This window comes from Sparus aurata, chromosome 1 (assembly GCF_900880675.1).
Source record: "Sparus aurata chromosome 1, fSpaAur1.1, whole genome shotgun sequence".
Classification (NCBI taxonomy): Eukaryota; Metazoa; Chordata; class Actinopteri; order Spariformes; family Sparidae; genus Sparus; species Sparus aurata.
Genome location: NC_044187.1, coordinates 794,658 through 814,601, shown reverse-complemented (window position 1 = coordinate 814,601; position 19,944 = coordinate 794,658). Strand labels below are relative to the sequence as shown.

The following is a 19,944-nucleotide window of genomic DNA, read 5'->3' as shown; positions in this document are numbered from 1 at the left end:
TGCGTCCTGTAAACTACGCCATGTAAACTGCGTCCTGTAAACTACGCCCTGTAAACTACGCCGTGTAAACTACGTCCTGTAAACTACGTCCTGTAAACTACGCCCTGTAAACTACGCCATGTAAACTACGCCATGTAAACTGCGCCCTGTAAACTACGCCATGTAAACTACGCCATGTAAACTGCGTCCTGTAAACTACGCCGTGTAAACTACGCCCTGTAAACTACGCCCTGTAAACTGCGTCCTGTAAACTACGCCCTGTAAACTACGCCCTGTAAACTGCGTCCTGTAAACTACGCCATGTAAACTACGCCCTGTAAACTGCGTCCTGTAAACTACGCCCTGTAAACTACGCCATGTAAACTGCGTCCTGTAAACTACGCCATGTAAACTGCGTCCTGTAAACTACGCCCTGTAAACTACGCCATGTAAACTGCGTCCTGTAAACTGCGTCCTGTAAACTACGCCCTGTAAACTACGCCATGTAAACTGCGTCCTGTAAACTACGCCCTGTAAACTACGCCCTGTAAACTACGCCATGTAAACTGCGCCCTGTAAACTACGCCATGTAAACTGCGTCCTGTAAACTGGACCTTCAGGAAGTTTAAAAAATGCCTGCAATCTGAAAAAGGTTTTCGAAATTGTCCTGAAGAGACTGAAAGATTCAAATCAAAGTCTTCTAATGTCTCTGCAGAAGATAAAACTGTGAGAACCTGCAGTACTGACCCGTCCTGCTGCTGGACCTGGTCTGGTGGGTCCACCTGTCAGTGGTCAGTGTGGAGGGCTACAGCAGGTGGAGACAGACGGCTGATGGACATCTGGTCTGACCTTTGACCTCATCCTGTCTTTACTGGTTTTTGTCCACACACAGCCGATCAGGTCCGGACTCACGCTGTCCCTGATGAGAGGGTCGAGGACGTGGTTCTTGATCCAGACCCTGCTCAGCCAATCAGGAGTCAGAGCTGGTGATCATGTGACATGTGGCTGAGACAGAGTTCAGTCTGTGCGTCGACACCTGAGGTGTTTATCCAACTGTTCACTGAATAATTCAGCTACTGATATCACACTGCTCCCTCACCTGGAACAAAGCTCCGCCCACTTACACCTGACTGCCTTTATATTTCACACACACACACACACACACGGGTCACTGCACACCTCAGACAACATTTGCACCTGCAGCTTCATCTCAATTAGATCCTGACAGACTCTCATCAGACTCTCAGGATGGCGAACACAGCAGCAGAACTGGCCCGGAGGAAGGCCCGGGAGGAGGAGGGCGCCGGTAGTCGGGCCAACGCTGTCCCATTCAACCAGCAGGACTTTGAGCGTTTGCGGAGCGAGTGTCTGCGGACCGGCTCGCTGTTCTGCGACCCGACCTTCCCCGCCGGCTGGGACTCTCTGGGATACAACCAGCTGGGACGCTACTCCTCCAAAACCATCGGGGTGGAGTGGAAACGTCCCGCGGTGAGCTGAGCGCTGACATCATCAATGTTTAATCTTCTGTTAACACAGAGACCTCCTCTGGGTCAGCATCAACATCAAGATGGTTTAATTATTCATGTTTTATTATTTATTAACTGAAACATTTAATAACTGAAACATGTGGTTAATATGAATCAGCCCTCAAAGGCTCAGACCTGTTTGATGAGATTTAATGAGGAAGTCGAGACGATTACACACACACACACACACACACACACACATCTGTAATCTGCAAACATGTTTACTTTAATAATTAAAGGAATAATTTAACATTTCAGGAAACAGTGTGTCATTAGGAGGCATTCAGGTGTCACTGTGTGTCAGTACAGTCAAGGTGTTCTTAGCTTAGCTTAGCATAAAGAATGCGAGTGGGTGGAAACAGCTAGCCTGGGTCTGTCCACACAGAATCCAGCAGCTTCTTTAAATTCACTGAATAACAGGTTGATGTAACCTGGACAGAAGCGTTTGTGGTTTTGGTGGAGTCGTGTGTTGGAACTATTTCTTGGCAAACAGCAGGTATCCTTCCGCCCACCTGTGTGCAGCCTCTCAAGCGTCAGGGCCGGAGCCAGAACCTGCAGCCTTCTGCCGGCCCACAGATATTAAAGATAAAATCAAACCACCTCCTGTTAATCAGAGTCTGACTCAGTCCGTGTAAATATTAACCCAACAAGGATGAACACGGTGTGTGTGCACCTGGTCAGGTGTGTGTGCACCTGGTCAGGTGTGTGTGCACCTTGTCAGGTGTGACCAGGTCCATTTCTCTCACTTTAGCTTCCTCTCAGGTTTGTAGCTTTTAGATTTCATGTTGTTGCTGAGGAACCTGGTCTGTAGAGAGACCTTCAGGTTCTCCTCGGGACAGGACTCTGGGCCGGGCCAACAGTACTTTTACTGAAGGACTGGATCTGAACACCTCCTCCTGATTGGTTCCGTCTCATTCTCTTCACTTCCTGTTACTGGAAATAAAATGAAACACGATGAAGTGTGAATCTTGTTCTGGAGACAAATCAGAGAAACATGACTTATTATTATTGATATGATGATGATGACCATCACTAATCACCTGCTGTCTCGTCCAATCAGGAGCTGTGTTCTGATCCTCGCTTCATTGTTGATGGAGCGAAGAGAACAGACATCTGTCAGGGAGAGCTGGGTGAGACACACACACACACACACGCACAGCTGTGTGACGTCTAACAGGTGTGATCATGTGACCAGGTGTGTGTGTGTGTGTGTGTGTGTGTCTCAGGTGACTGCTGGCTGCTGGCTGCCATCGCCTCTCTGACTTTGGACCCGGCGATCCTGAACAGAGTGGTTCCTCCGGGTCAGAGCTTCAGCTCGCAGTACGCCGGCATCTTTCACTTCCAGGTAAGTGAAACTAACCACCTAATTAACCGTGTCTCTGGACTCTGTGCTGATTCCTCACTTCACTGATGTTCTGTAGATGGTACCAGTGATGTTCTGTAGATGGTACCAGTGATGTTCTGTAGGGTACCAGTGATGTTCTGTAGATGGTACCAGTGATGTTCTGTAGGGTACCAGTGATGTCCTGTAGGGTACCAGTGATGTTCTGTAGGGTACCAGTGATGTTCTGTAGATGGTACCAGTGATGTTCTGTAGGGTACCAGTGATGTTCTGTAGGGTACCAGTGATGTTCTGTAGATGGTACCAGTGATGTTCTGTAGGGTACCAGTGATGTTCTGTAGGGTACCAGTGATGTTCTGTAGATGGTACCAATGATGTTCTGTAGATGGTACCAATGATGTTCTGTAGATGGTACCAATGATGCTCTGTAGATGGTACCAATGATGTTCTGTAGATGGTACCAGTGATGTTCTGTAGATGGTACCAGTGATGTTCTGTAGGGTACCAGTGATGTTCTGTAGGGTACCTGTGGTGTTCTATAGATGGTAGCAGTGATGTTCTGTGGGGTACCAGTGATGTTCTGTAGATGGTACCAATGATGTTCTGTAGATGGTACCAATGATGTTCTGTAGATGGTACCAATGATGCTCTGTAGATGGTACCAATGATGTTCTGTAGATGGTACCAATGATGTTCTGTAGATGTACCAGTGATGTTCTGTGGGGTACCAGTGATGTTCTGTAGATGGTACCAATGATGTTCTGTAGATGGTACCAGTGATGTTCTGTAGGGTACCAGTAATGTTCTGTAGATGGTACCAATGATGTTCTGTAGATGGTACCAATGATGTTCTGTAGATGGTACCAGTGATGTTCTGTAGATGGTACCAATGATGCTCTGTAAATGGTACCAGTGATGTTCTGTAGATGGTACCAATGATGCTCTGTAGATGGTACCAATGATGCTCTGTAGATGGTACCACTGATGTTCTGTAGGGTACCAGTGAATTTCTGTAGATGTACCAGTGATGTTCTGTAGATGGTACCAGTGATGTTCTGTAGATGGTACCAATGATGCTCTGTAGATGGTACCAATGATGTTCTGTAGATGGTACCAGTGATGTTCTGTAGATGGTACCAGTGATGTTCTGGGTCGTGATGAACCAGACAGTCTGTGATGTTTCCAGCTGTACAACATGACCAGAACTTCGCAGGGACAAGTTATTCTCTCCCTCAGAGGAACACAAATCCAGACACAGCTGCCGCTGATGACATCACTTCCTGTGGAGGCGGGTCGAATAGTTTCCATCATGTGTGGCTGCTGAGAACAATGGACGTCCTCAGAGAGCAGCTGCTCTGAGACACAGATCAGCTGATCCGCTGTGTACGTCACAGACAGTTAATATTTCAGCGTTCTGCTCTGATGACTCATCAGCGCCTCTCATCCATCCAGCAGCTTGTCACTGGTCCACTGCAGGCCACACGTTTACCTGAGAAACACCTGAGAAAAACCATCAGGCTTTCAGATGGAGCTCCAACTAAACACACTCAGGACACACAGGCAGGACAGGAGTGGGTGGAGCCTCCACAGGAAGTGACATCATGTTTGTCTGTGTATACCTGCAGCTGTGGCAGTACGGGGAGTGGGTGGACGTGGTCGTGGACGACCGGCTGCCCACCAGAGACGGAAAGCTGATGTTCGTCCACTCGGCGGAGGGCGGAGAGTTCTGGAGCGCCCTGCTGGAGAAAGCCTACGCCAAGTAAGAGCCACGCTCATGTTCCCTCAGGATGAACCGCAGGAACTGTCCATGTAGTGTCGCCATCAGGTCACATCAGCCTCAGCTGCTGACAGACAACTAGCTCATGTTAGCATGCTAATATAATTAAAACTGTACCTGCTGCACATCAGCATGTTAGCATTTAGCTCACAGTGCAGCCTCACAGAGCTGTTAGCACGGCTGATGATGACCATGAGATACGACTGAGAGCTCCTGTGTCAGTGTTATAGGTAAAGTCTGAGGAGGTGAGTCAACGTCTGACAGGGCGGGGTGTGTGTGTGTGTGTGTGTGTGTGTGTTTGTGTGTGTGTGTGTGTGTGTACTCAGGGCGGACCTGCCTGTTAAACAAACAGAACCGCTGACTCGGCTCTTTGTCCAGCTGAACAGTAAACATCAGGCCGGGTCATTAAAGTCTCAGCTCAGTAAAAATAACAACACATCGCTGGGAGGTGAGAGAGGACGGATCCAAAGACATTAAAGATTATGTAGTAAAATGGACCCGTCCATCTCAGACCACAGAACCATGGCTGACCACAGCTGTAAGAGGTGTTCACATCATCTGCCGGTACCGTTCTCCATCCTCTGTCTCCTGCAGGGTGAACAGCTCCTACGAGGTTCTGATTGGAGGGTCCAGTATCGAGGGTTTTGAGGATTTCACGGGAGGAATCTCCGAGAGCTACGACCTGAAGGAAGCTCCGCCCTTCCTGTTTAACATCATGAGGAAGGCGCTGAAGCTCGGCTCGCTGCTCGGCTGCTCAATCGACGTAAACTCTCAGACACTCGCATGATTCAGAAGCCCTGCTTATGATTACAATGCTAACACTATTAGCTTCTCCTGTTTCTCTGACACTGTGTTCCTCAGATCTCCAGCTCGTATGAGACGGAGGCCGTCACTCATCAGAAGCTGGTTAAAGGCCACGCCTACTCCATCACAGCAGCAAGGCAGGTGAGGAATTCTGGGGAAAGACTGGACACTCCGTTTTTTCTTTTATTGCATCAGGAGGAATAACAGGAAGCTGTTGAAGACGGGTTCCCTCCTGGTCTGCACCAGCAGGTGGACTGGTTCCCTCCTGGTCTGCACCAGCAGGTGGACGGGTTCATCCTGGTCTGCACCAGCAGGTGGACTGGTTCCCTCCTGGTCTGCACCAGCAGGTGGACTGGTTCCCTCCTGGTCTGCACCAGCAGGTGGACTGGTTCCCTCCTGGTCTGCACCAGCAGGTGGACTGGTTCCCTCCTGGTCTGCACCAGCAGGTGGACGGGTTCCTTCCTGGTCTGCACCAGCAGGTGGACTGGTTCCTTCCTGGTCTGGACCAGCAGGTGGACTGGTTCCCTCCTGGTCTGCACCAGCAGGTGGACTGGTTCCCTCCTGGTCTGCACCAGCAGGTGGACTGGTTCCCTCCTGGTCTGCACCAGCAGGTCGACTGGTTCCCTCCTGGTCTGCACCAGCAGGTGGACGGGTTCCTTCCTGGTCTGCACCAGCAGGTGGACTGGTTCCTTCCTGGTCTGCACCAGCAGGTGGACTGGTTCCTTCCTGGTCTGCACCAGCAGGTGGACTGGTTCCCATCTGGTCTGCACCAGCAGGTGGACGGGTTCCTTCCTGGTCTGCACCAGCAGGTGGACTGGTTCCTTCCTGGTCTGCACCAGCAGGTGGACTGGTTCCTTCCTGGTCTGCACCAGCAGGTGGACTGGTTCCTTCCTGGTCTGGACCAGCAGGTGGACTGGTTCCTTCCTGGTCTGCACCAGCAGGTGGACTGGTTCCTTCCTGGTCTGGACCAGCGGGTGGACTGGCTCCTGTCCTGAATATTAAGTAAATTTTGTTCTGCAGGTTCATCACTTTGGTTCTCCTGTGGAGCTGCTGAGGATCAGGAACCCCTGGGGTCAGGTGGAATGGACCGGAGCCTGGAGCGACAAGTGAGTCCAGGTCCTCACACTGACCTGTTTGTGTGGCTGTGTGTGTGTGTGTGTATGTGTGTGTGTGTGTGTGTGTGTCCTGGATGAGGCGTTCAGGGACAGTCTGATGTTTGTGTTTCTGTGTCAGTTCGAGGGAGTGGGACGGGTTGGAGCCGGAGGAGAAGAAGAGGCTGGATCACGCTGCTGATGATGGAGAGTTCTGGTGCGTTCACTGACCTCCTCAGAGAGTCTGACAGCAGCCAGTCAGTTATCAGGGTTTTGTCGCTGTCAACATGTTTCTGTAAGCGTCTTCGTCTCCTCTCTGCAGGATGTCCTACACTGACTTCCTGCGTCAGTTTTCCCGCCTTGACATCTGTAACCTGACACCCGACACGCTGAGCAGTGAAGAGTTCAGTCGCTGGAACTACGGCGAGTTTGAAGGAGTGTGGAGGGTCGGCTCTACGGCCGGAGGCTGCAGGAACTATCCGGGTACAGAACCGCTGTCAGTCCGGCTCTGGACGCATCGATTAGCTTCAGTCAAACCCAGTTTCTCACTTTCAGTCTTGTTTGCGTCATCCGTCTTTTACACTTTCGTCCTCTGGACATTTTGAGGTGTCAGCTGACACTACCAGTTACCATGGTAACAGCTGTCATCTATGTGCCTCTGCAGTGAGAAAACTAGCGTTAGCATTAGCGTTAGCATCCGACTGGCTGAGGCTCAGCTGTGTTGATGCTGAGATGTTTCTTCATGTCTGACTGTCGACAGCAGCAGAACAATAATTTCTGACCACCACATATTATTGGCTGACATGGAAACAGCTTGACCAATCAGGAGCACCAGTGTGAAGCTTTAAATGTTGCTTTAATGTTGCTAACACTAGCCAACGTTGACGTTGCTTACACTAGCTCTGTAGATAAACACACTCTGACCTCGTGTCTCTCTGCAGCCACGTTCTGCTCCAACCTTCAGTTCTTCATCCGCCTGGAGGACGTCGACGACGAGCCGCACGACGGCAAGGATGGCTGCACCGTCCTGATTGGTCTGATGCAGAAAGACGCTCGCAGGGAGAGACGCTTCGGTCGAGACCTGAACACCATTGGATTTGCCATCTACCAGGTACAAATACACAGAAATACACACGATAACACACAAAAAAGTACCTCCATGAAAAGTACTCAGGATGTGAAATTTAAAATCCCACTGAGGCACAAGTACACAAGTACACAAGTACACAAGTACTCTGAGCTGAGAAAAAAACTGTGTTTTTATGTGTGTGTGTGTTTCTCTCACAGGTTCCTGATGAGGTCGGTTCACCTTCAGCACTCACACAAACCTGAGTATCAGAAGTACACATACTCAGAAGTACTGAGTACATTTACACAAGTACTGTACTTCAGTAAAGTCTACATGTTCTCTGATAGTTACAGTTACTAGTTACTTTTCAGATTGAGTATAAAGTGCAGCTCTGAAAACAACAGTGACAGGATCCATGATTTATACTTTCACTTTCATACTCTAAGTACATTTAGTTCCTAGTACTTGATTACTTTTACTGATGTAGAGTTCAGCTGTGGGGCTGTACTGTTACAGTTACAGTGTTCACGCTGCCTGAGCCACACGCTCACTTCTTCTTCTGTGGTCAGTATAAAGGACGCAGTAAGGTCCACCTGGGCCCGGATGTCCTGCTGAGGAGGGCGGCGGCGGCTCGCAGTCAGAACTTTATCAACCTGAGGGAGGTGTGTGAACGCTTCAAGCTGCCGCCGGGAGAGTACGCCATCATCCCGTCCACCTTCCAACCGCACCGCAAAGGAAGCTTCATCCTGAGGGTGTTCACCGAGAAGCAGGCGCACACCAGGTCAGTGACACACACACACACACACACACACACACACACACACACACACACTCTCTGTAAGAAGTCCGGTTGGTTCTGTGTTTCAGTCCGATGGAGGGGGACCTGGACGCTGACATCCAGGAGGTTTGTGACTCTTTGTGATTCTTCATCGTTCAGACTCGACTTCTAACATCTGAACTCAGCATGTGTCAATCTCCTTCCAGCCGGACGTCGGGCGCGATCACGTGGATCCGCACTTCAAGCGTCTCTTTGCTCAGATCTCTGGAAACGTAAGACGGGTTTTATTTCTCCTCTCATTAAACCTCCCGATCAGCTGACAGGTCGTCACAGTCCGACCTCTCTGTCCAACAGGACTCTGAGATCTCTGCCTTCGAGCTCCAACACGTTCTGGACAAGGTCATCTCTCAGAGTAAGAACACACAACCCTGTGTGTGTGTGTGTGTGTGTGTGTGTCTCACACCTGAACTCACCTGTGTGTCGTCTGTTTGAAGGATCTGATGTGAAAAGTGATGGTTTCAGTCTGCAGACCTGCCGCAGCATCATCAGCCTGCTGGATGTATCCTTCACACCAGAACACACTGATCAATACTCAATAACTCAATAACTGTGACCTCTGACCCATCAATCTGATCCGGATCAATAACTGTGACTTGGACCTTTAACTGGTCTCCAGCTGGACGGCAGCGGTAAACTGGGTCTGCTGGAGTTTCACCATGTGTGGACAAAGATCCAGAAATACCTGGTGAGGAACTTCAGAGCACCTTGTCACCATAGTAACCACTCAGTTACCTGGTGGAATGTAACTAAGTAGATTTACTCAAGTACTGAACTTGTACTGAGTTCTGTCCAGGTACCACGTATGTCCGGGTCCAATCACAGTTCACGTTGAATCCTCCTCACGCTGTCAGACGTGGGTCCAGAGTTCTGTGATGCTGAGTCAAACTTCTTCTGTGGTTCTGTGGTTCTGTAGGAGGTCTTTAAGAGTCACGACTCAGATGGTTCTGGTTCCATGAGCAGTCACGAGATGAGAGCCGCGCTGGCTGAAGCAGGTCAGAACCACACTGCTGATCAAGCCTTCATTAGGAGGATCTCTGGGTTCTCCGGGTGGTTCTAGCAGGGGTTCTTCGGTTCTGGGTGCTAAGCGGGTTAGGGTTCCAGAACTCACTGAGTGGGTTCACACCCTATAAGAGTAGAAAGGAGACATTGAGAGGAATTCTGTGGGTTCTTTAAAGATCCACCGTGTGTGTGTGTGTGTGTGTGTGTGTGTGTGTGTGTGTGTGTGTGTGTGTGTGTGTTCAGGGTTCCAGCTGAACAGCGCCGTGATCCAGGAGATCGTGGGTCGGTACGCTGACTCCAGCTTTGCCATCGACTTTGACTGTTTCGTCGGCTGTCTGATCCGCCTGGAGCTGCTCTTCAGTGAGTCTCAAACATTCAAACGTTAACATCAGAACAGAACACAGACCCGACCCGGGTCCAGTGACGCTCCATCAGCACCATCCAGACTCCCCGACCTTCACGTGGACACTCTGACACGAGAGGAGCTCAGACGTCTGAGTGTGACCTGATGACTGCCAATACAGATGGACGACGTGTCTCTTCTTCCTCCTCTTCCTCTTCTTCTTCTTCTTTCTCTTCCTCTTTCTTCCTCTTCTTCTTCTTCTTCCTCTTTCTTCTCTTCCTCCTCCTCTTCCCCTTCTTCTTCTTCTTCCTCTTTCTTCTCTTCCTCCTCCTCTTCCTCTTCCACTTCCTCTTTCTTCTCTTCCTCCTCCTCTTCCCCTTCTTCTTCTTCTTCCTCTTTCTTCTCTTCCTCCTCCTCTTCCTCTTCCACTTCCTCTTTCTTCTCTTCCTCCTCCTCTTCCTCTTCCTCTTTCTTCTCTTCCTCTTCCTCTTCCTCTTTCACAAGCACAACGATTACACTGTTTTGTTGAAAAACAGTTTTCAATTTTTTCTCCAACAGAAATGTTCAGAACTCTGGACAAGAAGAACCAGGGGAAGATCCAACTGGACCTGCAGCAGGTAAACTGGTCTGACTGGTTCTGGGCCAGTAATCCCAGTATACAGACCTGCAGTGGACTCTTACTGGTCCCCTGACATCATCACTGAACTCTTCTTCTTCTTCTCTTCCTGCAGTGGCTTTGCCTCGCCATCAACTGACAGCCGCCTGCTCCAGGTGCATGCTGGGAGTTTTCTGATGTCTGTTCCTGTTGATTTGAATGAAAACGAAGTTTAAATAAAATCATCATCAGTAACTGGAAGTGTGTCATCATTCACTTTTAATAAACAGGAAGTACTTCATCACTCACCTTTAATAAACAGCAAGTGCGTCATTATTTACCTTTAATAAACAGGAAGTGAGTCAACACTCACCTTTAATAAACAGGAAGTGCATCATCACTCACCTTTAATAAACAGGAAGTGTGTCATCACTCACCTTTAATAAACAGCAAGTGCGTCATTATTTACCTTTAATAAACAGGAAGTACTTCATCACTCACCTTTAATAAACAGCAAGTGCGTCATTATTTACCTTTAATAAACAGGAAGTGAGTCATCACTCACCTTTAATAAACAGGAAGTGAGTAATCACTCACCTTTAATAAACAGGAAGTGAATCATCACTCACCTTTAATAAACAGGAAGTGCATCATCACTCACCTTTAATAAACAGGAAGTGAGTCATCACTCACCTTTAATAAACATGAAGTGCATCATCACTCACCTTTAATAAACATGAAGTGTGTCATCACCATTAATAAACAGGAAATGAGTTATCACTCACCTTTAATAAACAGGAAGTGAGTAATCACTCACCTTTAATAAACAGGAAGTGAGTCATCACTCACCTTTAATAAACAGGAAGTGTGTCATCACCATTAATAAACAGGAAATGAGTTATCACTCACCTTTTAAAAACAAGAAGTAAGTCATCACTCACCTTTAATAAATAGGAAGTGTGTCATCACTCACCTTTAATAAATAGGAAGTGTGTCATCACTCACCTTTAATAAACAGGAAGTGCGTCATCACTCACCTTTAATAAACGGGAAGTGCATCATCACTCACCTTTAATAAATAGGAAGTGTGTCATCACTCACCTTTAATAAACAGGAAGTGCGTCATCACTCACCTTTAATAAATAGGAAGTGTGTCATCACTCACCTTTGATAAACAGGAAGTAAGTCATCATTCACCATTTAATAAATGGGAAGTGTGTCATCATTGAACTTTAATTAACAGGAAGTGAGTCATCACCTTTAATAAACAGGAAGTGCATCATCATTCCCATTGAATAAACAGGAAGTGAGTCATCACCTTTAATAAACAGGAAGTGCATCATCATTCACGTTGAATAAACAGGAAGTGAGTCATCACCTTTAATAAACAGGAAGTGCATCATCATTCACGTTGAATAAACAGGAAGTGAGTCATCACCTTTAATAAACAGGGTCATGTTTTGTGTCACTTTGATTTGACATTTTAAATCTTTCATACAACAAATGATCGACGTCTGTTAATCGTCTAAAAAAGAGAAATTCATCATTTCTGAGAAAACTTCTTAAAACCAAACTGCAGTTTCCTTTAAACCACAAAATGAAAAAATTAATGCAGATTTATTTCTGAGCTGAAAACAAAACAAAATAGAAAGTTAAATTATTTGGACCATAATCATGATAAAATGAAAAGCGTGTTACATTTTGTCCAGCAAACAGAAGCTGTGAAACTACTACTGGTGAGTAAGAAGGGATTTAGATCCAGTGTTTATTCTGTGAGGGTGTTAGCATATATTATCCTGTCGGGATGTTTTTCAGGTAAAATGTTGTGAGACTGTTGAAGCCGAGTGTTAACAGGCAGTTTCTACCCAGTCAGATGTGACCAATCGGCCTGACTGCAGGGCGGAGCCAAACCTGCTGAGGTCAATCTAGAACATAAGTTCTGATCCGTACAGCATCAGCTGCAGCGTCAGGACAGCAGAACCAAGACTGAGGGAGTCTCTCTGCAGGAGTCTGTAGAGGCAGTCACAGTAACTCGCTGTCCACCGCCGATTGTAGCCATGAACTTTACACAATCCCAGTCAGGACATCAAACTGGAGAAGATTTAACTGGAGCCACATCGCTGGAGGCTGTAATCCAGCCAATCTCTGCTTTCCATCATTCTCCACCAGTACTGGACTTGAAGTACTGGGGGGGCTGTGGAACTGCCAGTCTGCAGTCTCGGACTCGACTAGGCGGACTCCATTTCAGCCTGAGCCTCCCTGCAGACTCTCCACTTCCTGGTCCTCACCGAGACCTGGATCACACCAGAAAACACTAGACGGTTTGAAGCAGGTCTGAAGTTAAACAAATATATTGTGATCATCATTTTATTTACAAATATTTATATTTCTGTATCATCTTCAGGCCGTCATGACGTTGGTGATCATTAAGATGAGAACAAAGAAGTGTAGAGAAGCTGCAGGCAGAGAACAGCTGATCTGATCTGAAGTCATGTTGTCATGATGATAATGACGATGAAGATGATGATGGTGATGACAAATCTCACCTGTCAGGTCACATGGAACGGCTCCTTGTCCAAACCCTGCTTTCTGGAAACTGGTGTCCCTCAAGGCTCAGTATCAGGACCGGTTCTGTTTCCACTAACACTAGATGACGAGGCTCTGCAGTCACTTCACATGGATTCTCTGACCCCTGTTCTGCTGACGACACCAACTGTTCCTCTCTTTCCCCTCGTCCTCCTCCAACAGCCACGTTGTGACGCTCATCTCTGAATGTCTGCATCATCTCTGAATGTCTGCATCATGTCTGCTTGGACAGCTGCTCATCACCTCAAACTCAACCTGAGTAAACCTGAACTCCTCTTCATCCGGGGACAGACTGCCCTCACATGGACCTGTCAGTCACTGTCCAGGACCGGAGACAACGCACATCCACGCTGTAATGTAAAGGTTCTGCTGAGCCGTCTTGTAGTCACTGTTGGTATGTGGTCACTGATGTCATTGATCAGTTGTTGCCCTGCTGTCGGTGTGTCACGGTGAGCTGTGTAAACTCTTCATGGTATTGATGAAGTCTTCAGATGGTTTGTGGTGACTTGAATGAATCAGATCAATATTAAAATCCCCACAGATGCTGCACACCACTGATGATGTCACCATCAGGTGATGACATCACAGGGGACAGTACTGTTACTGCAGGAAAGTATCCGATTACTTTCTCCATCACACACACACATACACACACAGACAGACAGGTAGAGAGACAGACAGGTAGAGAGACAGACAGGTAGAGAGACAGACAGGTAGAGAGACAGGTAGAGAGACAGACAGGTAGAGAGACAGGTAGAGAGACAGACAGGTAGAGAGACAGACAGGTAGAGAGACAGGTAGAGAGACAGACAGGTAGAGAGACAGACAGGTAGAGAGACAGGTAGAGAGACAGACAGGTAGAGAGACAGGTAGAGAGACAGACAGGTAGAGAGACAGACAGGTAGAGAGACAGGTAGAGAGACAGACAGGTAGAGAGACAGACAGGTAGAGAGACAGGTAGTGTACCAGTTCTAAAGAATGAACTTTCTGTGAGTTTAGTCTGGAGCCAACATGAAACTCCCTTCCTGCTTCATGTTGAAAGGTTTCACACAACGACACCGGAACTCCGCCACACAGCCTTCACAATAAAGGCACGTGTGTTGCTGAGTGTCTCTGTTTCTGTTAGTTTAGTGACAGGCGGAAGTTTGGGACAGTAGGGGTGAATGTTAAATATCTACGGACTGCTGTCGATCACAAACAGCTGTTTATAGTTACGTGCTGACAATAACACTTTTATTATGAAGGCACCTACCGGAAGTCGCACCTGTGTGGCTGATTCTTTAATCCCAGCAGGGCGCCGCGCCCTTCCTGGCATCAGTCACCTGCAGCCTCAACACTCTCCGACTCCAACACTTTCCAGACTTTCCAGGACTTCCCAGAACCTCCAGACCCTCCAGGCTCCAGAACAATCAGCATGTCGGGCATCGCGGCCGCCGTTCAGCACCGCCGGGAGAAGAACCAGGGCATCGGCACCAACAGCCAGGCGGTGAAGTACCTGAACCAGGACTACGAGGCTCTGCGGCAGCGCTGCTTCGAGTCCGGCCGTCTGTTCCAGGACGAGTCGTTCCCGGCGCTGCCGTCCTCACTGGGCTTCAACGAACTGGGCCCGAACTCCTACAAGGTCCGGGGGGTGTCCTGGCAGAGACCGACGGTCAGTGAGATAAAAACATTCATTATTCTTATGAAGTTTGGTACAGACTCATCAACACACACCAGACTTCATTTAAAAAAAGTGCAATTTAAAGCTGAGCTCAACTTTTTATTAGTTCACTTCACTGACGTCATCAGTCTAAAAGGATTGGATTATTGATGATTGACTATTGGTCTCGCTCCATTGATGAGCTGATGATGCAGAAGTAACACCACACCAGACCTGATTTAAGAAAAAGTGATTTTAGTGCAGCAGATCGACACAGACTGAGTGAGGATCGAAACTTTCCTCTCATCAATAATCTGTCTGACCCGCTCACATGGAGACATAAGTAGCCGAAGTGAAGACGATCCGACGGCGTCACCAGAGAGGTCAGATTATCATTCCTTTACTCAGTTAATCATGTTTCCTGAGAGGGAGGAGTTAAAAATCATGACTTTGTATATGGAGTTCGGTTAAAGGTGTGTGTAGCTTCCTGTAGAATAAACAGCCGCACCTGCTTAGCCTGAAACAAGTTTATCAGATCAGATCAATCAGATCAGATCAGATCAATCAGATGAGATCAGATCAATCAGATCAGATCAGATCAATCAGATCAGAAGAGCCCTCACAGGAACATGTTGCTGCAGGTCACAGATGACAGATGACAGACAGCCGTCGTCTCTTTGATGTCCTTCAGTGTGTTGGGTCACAGACAGTCGGACCTTCTCACTGGAGCTGTGGTTAAACGGGGCGGAGCCTGATGAGTGATGTCATCAGAGGGTTTGGACTGGCAGCACAACTGAAGTGAAGTCATGGCGGGTCTTTAATTTTAATCTGGAAACGATTCATATCTCAGTTCAGAGTGAACGTTGAAGATGAGCCGTCTGTTTTATCAGAACCAGAACCAAACGGACCAAACAGGAAGTGTTCGTAATTTATTCAAAACATATTCAGAGTCATAAAACCTGCCGGACGCTCAGGTGTGCTCACGTGGCTCACTCACTCACACACAGGTGAACCGGTTCTTCTGGCTCCAGCAGCTGTTGACAGGCTGACTTTGTGTGATGACATCATCTTACTGACATATTAAACCTTCACACTGCTCCTTTAACAGGTGAGCCCTCCTGAACAGCTCACCTGTTCTCCTTGTTTAAACCCCGCCCACTCTCTCACCTTCACTCAGCCGGACAATCACAGCTTGGTAGCACCCCGTCACCTGATTAAAGGACTAGTACACAGTTTGTGTCAACGTCTCCTGTAAACAAAACACTAAATACAACAGGAAGTGAGGGGCGGCCATCTTGGAATCATGTGGTCCTTCCTGTTCTCCCTGTTTAGCATCTTCTGTTACTTTAAAGAGGATTCTGCTGTTTTTTACCCGGGCTCATGTTCACATAATTCTGGCTCACCAAAGGTTTCAGAACCGGTCCAGTCGATGTCCTGAGCTGCAGTCTGACCCTCTGTGACGTCACAGTCAGGACCCGGTCCTCCAGAGAGCTTTAGTCCAATAACCACGTCCTACAGCTCTCTGGAGGACCGGGTCCAGTGAGTCAGTTCTGGTCATCCTGCCTGGATCCAAACCCACCTCATTCACACTGACGATAACCTGCAGCATGTGTTTCTTGTTTCCTGTGCAGGAGTTGACCTCTGACCCCGAGTTCATCATCTCTGGAGCGTCCAGAACCGACATCTGTCAGGGGGCTCTGGGTGAGAACAACACCGACACCATGTATCTGTTTTCACAGGCCAGGCCGCTGAGGCCATGTTGGACCAGAACCACACGGCTGAGTCAAAACTTTCACTCTCAGTTTGTCCACAAAGTCTGATTGTCACTGTTGGATCTTCAGCACCGCACAGAACTGACTACACATGGGACACGTCACTTTGCTGTGTGGCCATTATGACACCAACACTCGCCGATGGAGGCGGAGTCAAACTGCTAAACAGTGCCGGGCCGCTCGGAGGTCGCTTCAGTGCCGGGTGTGGCCCACGAACCACCAGCTGAACTGTCGGGCTGACCCGTTTGATCACATACGCACCACTGACATGAGGCGTGTTGAACAGAATTAGTCTGTCGTCATGGATCAATATGTTACTGCTCAGTAAACTGTTGTAGTCCAGCCAATCAGAGCAGAGAGCTGAAGCTCATCTGATCTGTTGGTCTGTAGCAGCAGTGCTGACGGTGAACGCAGCGGCGCTGACGGTGAACGCAGCAGCCGGACACTGAACGCAGCAGTGCTGACGGTGAACGCAGCAGCGCTGACACTGAACGCAGCGGCGCTGACACTGAACGCAGCGGCGCTGACACTGAACGCAGCGGCGCTGACGGTGAATGCAGCAGTGCTGACAGTAAACGCAGCACTGCTGACAGTGAACGCAGCAGTGCTGACAGTAAACGCAGCACGGCTGACGGTGAACGCAGAGGCGCTGACACTGAACGCAGCGGTGCTGACGGTGAATGCAGCAGTGCTGACAGTAAACGCAGCACGGCTGACAGTAAACGCAGCACGGCTGAATTATAGTAGCAGAAAGTCAGTCGTCTTGTAAACGCCGTCCGTGCAGCGTCATGAAGCTGGACTGATGATGATGCGGTTCTGATCTGTTACTGGAAGAAACTCTGCGTGTCCTCCAGCCTCAGATCAGTGTTATTGTGTGTGCAGCCCGTCGCACTGGAAGAACCGGTTCCTGTAATTGAACACAGTCACACAGACCTCCGCCTCAAAGAACCTCCTGAGTCACCAGCACGAGTTCAGACAGGTCCAGTTATTTCATACAGGAAGGGAGAAGACACTGAGAACAGTCGGAGCTGTGTGACTCCAGAACCTGAACAGGACCAATAACAGAACCAGTAACAGAACCTGAACGGGACCAATAACAGAACCTGAACAGGACCAGTTAAAGAACCTGAACAGGACCAATAACAGAACCAGTAACAGAACCTGAACAGGACCAATAACAGAACCTGAACAGGACCAGTTAAAGAACCTGAACAGGACCAATAACAGAACCAGTAACAGAACCTGAACAGGACCAATAACAGAACCTGAACAGGACCAGTTAAAGAACCTGAACAGGACCAATAACAGAACCAGTAACAGAACCTGAACTGGACCAATAACTGTGAATACAAACATACGTGATAGTGTAGTGTGTAGTGTAGTGTTGTGTAGTGTGTATCTGCAGGCTCCACGCCCACAACATCCTCCAGCATGAAGGCGGAGCAGCCTGACAGATGATGCATTCAGTGTTGCTCGTTAAAATCAGTGCTCTGAGCTAAGCTAGCTGTTTCCCTCTCCTTCCAATGCTGATGCTAAGCTAGCTGTTTCCCTCTCCTTCCAATGTTGATGCTAAGCTAGCTGTTTCTCTCTCTTTTCAATGTTGATGCTAAGCTAGCTGTTTCCCTCTCCTTCCAGTGCTGATGCTATGCTAGCTGTTTTCCTCTCCTTCCAATGTTGATGCTAAGCTAGCTGTTTTCCTCTCCTTCCAATGTTGATGCTAAGCTAGCTGTTTCCCTCTCCTTCCAATGTTGATGCTAAGCTAGCTGTTTTCCTCTCCTTCCAATGTTGATGCTAAGCTAGCTGTTTTCCTCTCCTTCCAGTGCTGATGCTATGCTAGCTGTTTCCCTCTCCTTCCAATGTTGATGCTAAGCTAGCTGTTTCCCTCTCCTTCCAATGTTGATGCTAAGCTAGCTGTTTCCCTCTCCTTCCAGTGCTGATGCTATGCTAGCTGTTTTCCTCTCTTTCCAATGTTGATGCTAAGCTAGCTGTTTCTCTCTCTTTTCAATGTTGATGCTAAGCTAGCTGTTTATCTCTCTTTTCAATGTTGATGCTAAGCTAGCTGTTTATCTCTCTTTTCAATGTTGATGCTAAGCTAGCTGTTTCTCTCTCCTTCCAATGTTGATGCTAAGCTAGCTGTTTCCCTCTCCTTCCAATGTTGATGCTAAGCTAGCTGTTTCCCTCTCCTTCCAGTGCTGATGCTACGCTAAGCTAGCTGTTTCCCTCTCTGTCCATGCAGGTGACTGCTGGCTGCTTGCTGCCATCGCCTCTCTGACTCTGAACGAGGAGGTTCTGGCTCGAGTTGTCCCACATGGACAGAGCTTCAGGGACGGAGAGTACGCCGGCATCTTCCACTTCCAGGTACACGGGTAGAAATCTCTCTGTCTGTCTGTCTGTCTGTCTGTCTGTCTAACGGTCTCTCTGTCTGTAGTTCTGGCAGTTTGGTGAGTGGGTTGACGTGGTGATTGACGACCGTCTTCCGGCCAAAGATGGAGAGCTGCTGTTTGTCCACTCAGCGGAGGGGAGGGAGTTCTGGAGCGCTCTGCTGGAGAAAGCCTACGCCAAGTAAGAGACTGACACTCCAGATGTTATTGGACCAAGCGGTTCACACAGTGAAGGTGACAGGTGAGATCACTGTGATGTCATCGCAGGTTGAACGGAAGCTACGAGGCTCTGTCCGGAGGATCCACCACCGAGGGCTTCGAGGATTTCACCGGAGGAATCGCTGAGGTCCACGAGCTGAGTCGACCCAGTCCGCACCTGTTCCACATCATCCAGAAGGCTCAGAGCCGCGGCTCACTGATGGGCTGCTCCATAGACGTGAGCTGAGCGCCTGGAGGAACCACACAGGGTCCAACATGGCGCCATATGGGTCCAACATGGGGGCTCAGTTTTTAGTGACATCACTTCCTGTGTGGGCTCAGGTGATTTTGGTTCTGAATGTGTGATTATGTGGTTCTGTTGCAGATCACCAGCTCAGCCGACTCAGAGGCAGTCACCCGACAGAAGCTGGTGAAAGGCCACGCCTACTCTGTGACAGGTACAGCCCAGGTGAGAGGACACACCCCCTGCAGTGGGAGTGGCTAACTGCAGCATGTTTATGAAGCACCCATTGACTTGTATTAGTTCACGGGTCGGAGCTGCCACATCCAAGATGGCAGCGACGTCGACGTATCGCAGCAGCGGGCCGACCCGCTCAGTGAGGCGTCTGTGTGTATGTGTCTATGGAAGCACCTATCAAAGCTGACCTGAGGGGCGGGGCTTCAGCTGTCTGACGGCCACAGGTGTCAATCATTGTTCTGCTCTGCGTGTGATTGGCTGCAGGTGGAGTACCGTGGCAACATGGAGAAGCTGATCCGGATCAGGAACCCCTGGGGTCAGGTGGAGTGGACTGGAGCCTGGAGTGATGAGTAGGTGACCCGCAGGTGTTGTAGCTGCTCCACCTGTCAGCTCCTCCTCTCTTAGTCCAGGTGTCCAGACTGTGAGGCGCCTCCCACCTGTGGAGGAGCAGGAGGAGGAGCAGAGACAGATCCAGAGGAGAGGGAAGCAGACGGTGTAGCAGAGATACTCCTGCTCCTGCCCCTCCA

General features: G+C 48.8%; 2 protein-coding genes across 5 annotated transcripts; both read left to right on the top strand.

The window, feature by feature from the left end:
• The first annotated feature begins 681 nt into the window (after window positions 1–681).
• On the top strand, window positions 682–10,618 carry LOC115582984 (calpain-2 catalytic subunit-like). 4 transcript variants are annotated; one of them, XM_030419307.1, is made up of 21 exons: window positions 682–1,467; window positions 2,566–2,635; window positions 2,732–2,850; window positions 4,473–4,606; window positions 5,219–5,387; window positions 5,486–5,569; window positions 6,449–6,534; window positions 6,662–6,736; window positions 6,842–7,002; window positions 7,461–7,630; window positions 7,807–7,818; window positions 8,158–8,369; window positions 8,456–8,492; window positions 8,573–8,638; window positions 8,721–8,778; window positions 8,861–8,925; window positions 9,043–9,111; window positions 9,340–9,418; window positions 9,669–9,785; window positions 10,327–10,385; window positions 10,500–10,618. In XM_030419307.1, exons 1-21 carry the CDS (start codon window positions 1,228–1,230, stop codon window positions 10,521–10,523), a joined length of 2,106 nt encoding a protein of 701 aa, XP_030275167.1. In that variant the 5' UTR covers window positions 682–1,227; the 3' UTR covers window positions 10,524–10,618. The 4 variants fall into 4 exon arrangements, 3 of the variants coding, with proteins under 3 accessions (XP_030275167.1, XP_030275158.1, XP_030275181.1); XM_030419298.1 differs by having other exon boundaries at window positions 8,552–8,638; XR_003984291.1 differs by lacking the exons at window positions 9,340–9,418; window positions 10,500–10,618 and having other exon boundaries at window positions 8,552–8,638.
• A 3,612-nt stretch (window positions 10,619–14,230) lies between these two features.
• LOC115583102 (calpain-2 catalytic subunit-like) lies at window positions 14,231–19,186 on the top strand. The gene is made up of 5 exons (XM_030419556.1): window positions 14,231–14,600; window positions 16,220–16,289; window positions 18,597–18,718; window positions 18,789–18,922; window positions 19,009–19,186. The coding sequence occupies exons 1-5, from the start codon at window positions 14,364–14,366 to the stop codon at window positions 19,184–19,186; spliced, it is 741 nt and encodes a 246-aa protein (XP_030275416.1). The 5' UTR covers window positions 14,231–14,363.
• The last annotated feature ends 758 nt before the right edge of the window (window positions 19,187–19,944 follow it).